At 39.7% G+C, this 7367-nt stretch overlaps 1 protein-coding gene across 1 annotated transcript; it reads right to left on the reverse strand.

Moving 5' to 3' along the window:
- Positions 1 to 483: 483 nt before the first annotated feature.
- myct1a (myc target 1a) lies at positions 484 to 3256 on the reverse strand. The gene is made up of 2 exons (XM_035679267.1): positions 2890 to 3256; positions 484 to 1915 (listed from the first exon to the last, which is right to left on the reverse strand). The coding sequence occupies exons 1-2, from the start codon at positions 2942 to 2944 to the stop codon at positions 1368 to 1370; spliced, it is 603 nt and encodes a 200-aa protein (XP_035535160.1). The 5' UTR covers positions 2945 to 3256; the 3' UTR covers positions 484 to 1367.
- Positions 3257 to 7367: the final 4111 nt, after the last annotated feature.

Below are 7367 nucleotides of genomic sequence, written 5' to 3' on the forward strand. Positions count from 1 at the left end.
TCGTAATTTCCCCAAAAAATATATAATTTTTTTTCTTAGTCTGGCCCTAATACTCCGTCGTATATAATAAAACAGTGGTCAGACTGGACATAGAAATAATATGTCTGTCTAAAAGGGGTGGACAAAATAATAGAAACACCTGCAGTCGCAGTGCAAAAGTCCTATAATAAATACAAACTATCATTAAGACCGTAGTGTTCACAGAAAGAGGTGTTGATGCTGGTAATCATTGACATCTACAGTCAACGGTAGTTAGTGGTGGTGTTGCATTACTTTATAAGGTAGTACCGTTATTGTCACCACCACCGAAAATATGATAAACATTTGTCTAATAGTCAACAAAAATGGAAGTTCTCTAATGTAGTATTTATTTAGATGACTACTGTATTAGGTTTCTATATTTTATTCATGTTATTATGTCCATATGTTGTGTTGCCTTACACAAACACCCTACAGACCACAAGCTTTGTATGGAAAACTCAGTTGTCAGGCTTTTTTATTCTTGCTTTTATTGCATTAACTTATGAGAAACGTTCTGTAAATTACATTAAAATATAAAATACAAAAACTTCACAATGCCCACGTTTCGGTCTCCTTCTCTCTCATTCACACATACTGTACATGTAAATACACAGACAGACACACTTAATTACTTTTTTTGCCAGACACACCCACAATACCACAGCTCTGTAAAAAAAATAACATGTCTGAGGCAGCAATTAAAACATCAAATGAGTTTAAAGCTTTTTCCACCAGGTTTTGCATTGATGCATCACTGACAAACATCTAGAATTTATTAATCACAGGTTAACACACAAACACTCGCCCTCCTTTGGGGTGCACATACACAATCATTCTCTCTTTTGCATAGTTATTAGGTGATCAGCAGGGCCAGGGACAAAGGAGAAGTCTTGCTTTGAAGCATAAATGCCCAGTAATCAGTATTTATTTGTAGATTTTTGTCTAAATTAAACAAAGATTCTCTGCAAGCATACATGAGTGTCGATCACCACTAAATACAGACTGCTAATGTTTAAAGAATGATTTCTGTTCATAAGCAGTCATTGCCACAGTTCTGAGAGTGTCAAATAATCTTTTAATTTTACATCAGTATTGAATGATGAAAGGCAAGTATGCTTTTGTCACCCCCATATATATATATATGTTAAACCAAAAGACTGACTCTTGAAACTGATTGTTGTTGTTATTGTGTTGAGGAGGGCCCACAGTTGACCTCGATGTCCTTGTTTGCTCCACTCAGCTCCACCTGGTCATATAAATCACTACAGATTTAGTCCAATATCATTTGTAAATCCATTTACAACTCTGGGCTCATTTAGTTACAGTCAGCCTGCTGCTCTCACTCCTCAGGTGCATGTTTCCTGATAAGCTCTAATAATGCTCTCATAAGCTGGAGGTGGGGTCTGTGTAGCATGGATACCCCTCAGGCCATTGTTACCCCAAAATGACTCGGGTCTGGGTGGGGTGGCAGCTGGCTGGGCTGCTGTTTGAGCTGATCCAGTTGACGCGGTCAAAGTCGGTGTCCGAGGCAGCGTGGTCTGGCTCCCCTCCTCTGCCTCCCTCGCGATTTGGCTACACTGGAGAAGAGGGTGGAAGGTGGAGGCCCTGAAGCTGGATTTGTGCCCCAGTGGGTCGAGGTGGTCTGGGGAGGAAGTCTGGCGGTGGAAGCTTAAGGCAGCACTGACCAAACTGTTGTTGCTGCGCCGGTCGTAGCTGCTGTTGCGATTAAAGCCCGGGCGGTTACGGGAAGACATGCGTGATTGGCGAGGAGGACGGCGGGTGATGCTGGCAGAGCCCCCTCTGCGTCGGGACATCCAGGTCAAGATCACGTAAACCACAGCCCCCAAGACCAGGCCCACCGCCATGGACACACAGAAAGCTATGATCAGAGGGACTGTGGAGAGAGAAACACATTTTAAAAAGGATATTTTATGATCTTTGCTTCAGTATGTATTTCTGATGGATCCTTTACAAACATTGTTTTTATCTCTTCTGTCCCATCGACTTATTTACTCTTCAGGTTCACTGTGCGGGGTTTAATAATATTTATGTTCATGCAATACATCTAAATGCACTTTATCCTTAATAAAAACATTTCTTAGTGTCTTTTTTTTATCATCCCCCTGGGAATGGAAGGAATTTTAATTAGAATATATGCCCTTACAAAGATTACAAAAAACATCTGTTTGTAACAAATGGAGGATTGCCAACAGTGTCTTGCAAGATGGTGCCCCTTGACCAAATAATAACAGGCTTTCTTCTTTCATGTTTAACCAGAGGTTTTTTTTTTTTTTTGAAAACAACAAACTGATTCCATTTCATTCCCACATAAAAAGACACTAACTTTTGCTTATTGCTTGTTTGCTTTGAAGGTGGTTGTGCCAACATAAGCGTGCTTGAGAGCAGAGAGAGAATGCAGCGGCTAAGACAAATCCCGTTGGACTGCTGCCAGGGAAAACAAATCAATTTCCTTTCAATACAGTTAAGTGTTAAAAAGACTGAATCTACTTTGCTTGCAGCCCATATTTCCACAGCAGTTTTCTTCCTCTAACTTTGGGAAAAGGGAAATGAGACACTGGTCAAAAGTCATCTGGAAATGACATTTGGGAAAACTGAGGGAAAAAATGAACTCAAAGAAAACATGTCAGTACCTTATAGATTTGGACTGAGTGTTCACAAAAATCGCAAAAGGTTTCTTTGAATATTCTCATAAGCTGGATAAAGTAATCTCCAAAAGGAATCAGGACCACATATTATATCTATTCCAGAGGCGATTAAAGCCTGAATTCCTGAGAGAACAACGGTGCCAATCAGAGAGACCACATGAAAAAGAGAGCTCAAAGAGAAGAGAAGTTAGAAACAACTCACCAGCATCAAAAGACTGAAGTATTTCCAGAAATAAATTTGTGTTATTCTCAGCCATGACTTTGTCCTGTCAGAGGAGAAGACAGACTGAGACTCAGTTCAGTCTGTCTTTTACTCTCTTCTTCTCCCTTCTACTCTTTTTCTGTCAATTCTTGTCTGTCTCTCTTTTCTTTCTGATGGGTTTTCCTGTGTTCCTGCCTCCCCTCTTTCCTGTTCTCTCACTTTCTCCCTCTCTCGTCCTTTGCTAACTTTCTCTGTCAGTATGTCTGTCTCTCTCAGAGGGAGACTCAGCCCAGAGGCACACAGGACTGACTGGCGGCTAACTCTGGCAGTCGTCTTGTTTATGGAAGCGGAAAACTACACTGTCACATTTCCTGCTTTTCTGCTTGAAATTAGCAACAGGAGTGGCTTATCTATTCAGGACAGAGATCCTGGTGGTAGGGAGAAGGGGTGTTGCTATAATCACTTCCTCCCCCATCATTTCCTTCAGGTTGATTAATGTTGAACCGTGTCGGGCCAGCACCGTAAGACTCAGTACTTCAGCTGTTACCATAGGAAAGTCCACCACACTCACCAATATTTTTGTTCCTTTTTAGAAATTATAAATATTTCAGTCTCTCATATTTTTTTCCCTTCCACCACAGAGACCACAAGCGACAGTATTGCCATAAGCTGCACCAGCAGTTACAGTCTTGGGGCTGAGATTGGTGTTGAAGGCAAAACCACAGCAGGAATTGATGGGTGGCAATACTGTAAGTGCTTTTAATACTCAGTTGTAATGATGCAAAAAACATTATACTACTCTGGTGCAGATATCCACATGCTCACAGCACGTTAAGCATGTGGATATCTGCCTGTTCTGATTTCCAGCGTCTTTGTTAGTAAGCTCAGTCTTTCCACAGTGTCTGCCAGGTCAGCGGAGCCTGCATTGGACGTCTGGTCCTTTCCAGTAAAAGCATTGTAGTTTGATAAGACATAAAAAGCATAAACAGCTGCTCTTTCAGTGCAGTTCAGTTTTTGTTTTGTTTGTTTTTTTAAACTTTTTGGGTTGTTTCTACCCGTGACAAATCAGGATACAGTGAATGAAAATGAAGCTCTTCATGTTACTCATTCTTGATCACGAAGTCAGCATTGTTTTAATCCACTTCTAAGCCCAAATCTGCAAGGTCATCAATACAGTCACAACGAAGGATGCAAGTAGTCATATTGGTATGCACCTAATGTAGACCAGCCCATTTGCCCCATCAGCTTTCAGTTTTAGGTAACTATCCTTTACTTTATATTCAACAGTAATCAAGTCAACCTGTTTAACCTGACCAGTATGATTAAACATTATAAGACTTTCAGGCCGAATCTTTGTAAGTGTATTATACTAAGAAGTTGACAACCTTCAGCCATCTCACTGGCAAAAAGAGTGAGAGCGAAAGAGAATAGTCCAACTAAAGCTTGAACTTCCTTTAATTGTTGGCTCTGTTGTAAAAACCTGTCCAGAATAACCAAGCAGTAAAACAGTGTGTATGGCCATTGTGCTCTGTAATTGGAGTGTAGTGGGCCATTCTGCTCATAGGCGGAGGAGATATTCTTTGAGCTATACAGCTTAAGTTCATGGCTTTGTCAAAATGTCATTGGGCAGTGTGGTGGGAAATTACCGTGTATTATTCAGGTTATTACAGGATATGCTGTGTTATTGCTATTATACGAATAATACCTACACAAATCAATAGTAACTTTTATCAATCTGTCAATCTGGGATAGCACTTAATGTATAAACTAAGATATTATAGGAGGGAAAAGGAGTAAGTGATTTGTTATGGTGTGTTTTTTTCTACGTATAAAATAATACCACTCTGGTCTGGTAATATTTGGATGTAAAGAGGCTGAATTGGTTTGAAAATCCCAACCACCAGGGAGTGACAGTCTTCACTATGTGTTCCTTCTGTTCCCACTTTGACCAGTAGATGGAGTTATACTCCAGGATAACTTCACCACACGTCTCATCACGCCTCAGAGAGCAGGTCCAACCCAAACCTGTCCATTAAATATGCAGAATAGTCGGTTTAAAATCGTCCAAATGTAAAAGATTTCCACAGAAATGTAGGAGCTAAGGTTACATCTCATATTAAACATGCAAACTGCTGTTCTTACCGTGTAATACAGTGTGTTTGCTGGACCACGTGAAGTGATTATTACATTGCATACACACACTGCATCATCCTCCACAGATTTTTTAGCTGAAAACTCATCTGACAGTTTTTATCAATGACGAATGGTTTCTTAACTGGACATAAAGAAGCGATTCTATATATTTTTGCAAAATATTATGGCTTTTTCTCATAGAAGACAATATAAAGGGGCTGTGAGTTAAATCCACATCTTTTTGATTTCTTACGAGTATAGTATACATTGGCCTCAAACAATAGTATAACCTATTTAACATCATTTGTAACTATAACGATTTGTTCCCTTTGTTCAAGGAAAAATCTGAGTCACTATAAATCAAATGGCTTATTTAGACAGACAGCTTTGCAGTGCCTAAAATAGAGTTGTAGAACTGTATTCCTGTCTTCCACATTATGTAGATTTTGACATGCAGGTTGCCAACAAACTTTCTAATGAGATTTTAGAAAACTGCTGACTACGTACGAAAGAGATTACCACACTGGCGGTCTTGGTCCCAGCTCTCTGCCTGTGCAATGATTAGATAAGAAAACGGATCTTAACGGGGTGAAAGGGTTTGGCTACTATAGGAAGATTTCCTATTGACTCCTGTGCTTTGTCTAGTGTTCTCTGCTCCCCTCTGCTGCAGCAGTGTACGCTCTCTCTTTTGCTGAATCTGTTTGGTCCCGAGAGGCTCTGGACGTTAGAGGTCACCTCGAGCCGAGCTGTGTAAAAATGTAGGAATCAGCAGTCCGTCCCTGCTGCAGAGGAGCCGGCCGATCCAACTAAATCCCACAATGTATTATATTACACTGGCAAGTCAAACAGCTGGTTCTGACATGGTAACTACAAAACGGTTAGATTCATATGTACATTTATTAGGGTATAGTGCTGATATGGTTGTTACTGAATGGGCTGAGGTTGAACTACCAAGGTAACTGATTTGTTTCTGACATTGCTATTACATTTGCTATTGGTTAGGTATTCAATTTGGATTGATTATATGTATAATTGCCCTGTATACAGCATTTTTTAGTCATCTTTAGTGACAATATGGAGAAACTTGGTTATAGAATTTATTCAGTGGTGAGCTTTTCCAAAAGCACCCTAAAAACACACAAGAGTTTTTTACATTCAGCACTTCATAAATCTAAATAATCACTCCTCCCCCCACATAATTGTGGCAATGAGTGTTTTTTCCCCAGTAAACATCATGTTTACTCAGTCACTGTAGACAAACAGCACACAGCAGAGCTTCAAAAGGGAGCCTAGATGATGCAGAGATCTAGAAATCTGAAATCTCTCGTGTTGTCCTTGGCGATTCACATTCATAAAATCACCCTCGTTCACCCACATTCACCAGTGCCACCAGCTTATTAACATGAAGCCATTCCATAAATTAATCCCGGAAGCAGATTGCACAACACTGTCATCACAACGGATTAAATCCAGCAAGCACCACATGTGTGCATTTAGTCAGTGTCACTCATATATCAAAATTGAGCTGAGGATCAATGAAATCAATCAGTTCATCATTTATCAGCTTTTATATTTTTCATGCCCACTCTTCTATCTCTCACTTTATTGAATGAGGCTTCGGCCAGAGCAGTGTAGCTCCCCTTTCAGCTCTTGTAAGAGCTCTCCTGAGATGATGATGAAAGGACTCGTCTAATGGGATTACACATCGCGATAAGTGCTCAGAGCCTAGTGGTTCATCACACCTCCCTCCTGCATTTCAAAGAGAGGCATTGATCCGCTGTGCAGTAGAATATCTTGGACATAAAGTTTTTGGGGAGATGTTTCATTAGCAGGAGTGTGTCTTGATGTAGATTGTTGTCACTGATTGTCTTTCCTGCTGCACAATTAGCACGTGTCTTCACATTTTATTTTAACGGAGAAATTTACTCTGGTATAAAATTCACATTGGTTGTCCATGTTTTGATTTGTGAAGCCGAACAAATCCCCCTTGAACGCCGAGCAGCAGTAGGGGCAGACTGAAATGATGATGTCATGAGATAAATCCTGGAGCTGCTCAATAAGCAGTAAATAATAGAGCAGCCCATAGTACATTATGAGAGCATGTATGGTGATTTCTCTTCTCTCTATGTTTACTTAGTACTTAATTATCATCAGTTGAGTACATTAATTATGTCATTATTGGGTTCCTCATCCCAAATTTAGCATATTTTACAGTTCTAATGTTAAAAATTATAAAAAATAAAATAAAAAAGTGCATCTCAGAGAAGCCTGGTAAGTATATACTATGTGTACTTCATATATATATATATATATATATATATATATATATACTGTACATTATTTAT

This window comes from Morone saxatilis, unplaced genomic scaffold (assembly GCF_004916995.1).
Source record: "Morone saxatilis isolate NCDOM2014 unplaced genomic scaffold, NCSU_SB_2.0 Contig7, whole genome shotgun sequence".
NCBI classification, from domain to species: Eukaryota; Metazoa; Chordata; class Actinopteri; family Moronidae; genus Morone; species Morone saxatilis.

Excerpts from the sequence above, each read along its gene's own strand:
- myct1a (XM_035679267.1), bottom strand. The coding sequence starts at position 2,944 with ATGGCTGAGAATAACACAAATTTATTTCTGGAAATACTTCAGTCTTTT. Across the intron at positions 1,916-2,889 it reads ACTTCAGTCTTTTGATGCTG|TCCCTCTGATCATAGCTTTC; the intron begins GTGAGTTGTTTC and ends CTCTCTCCACAG.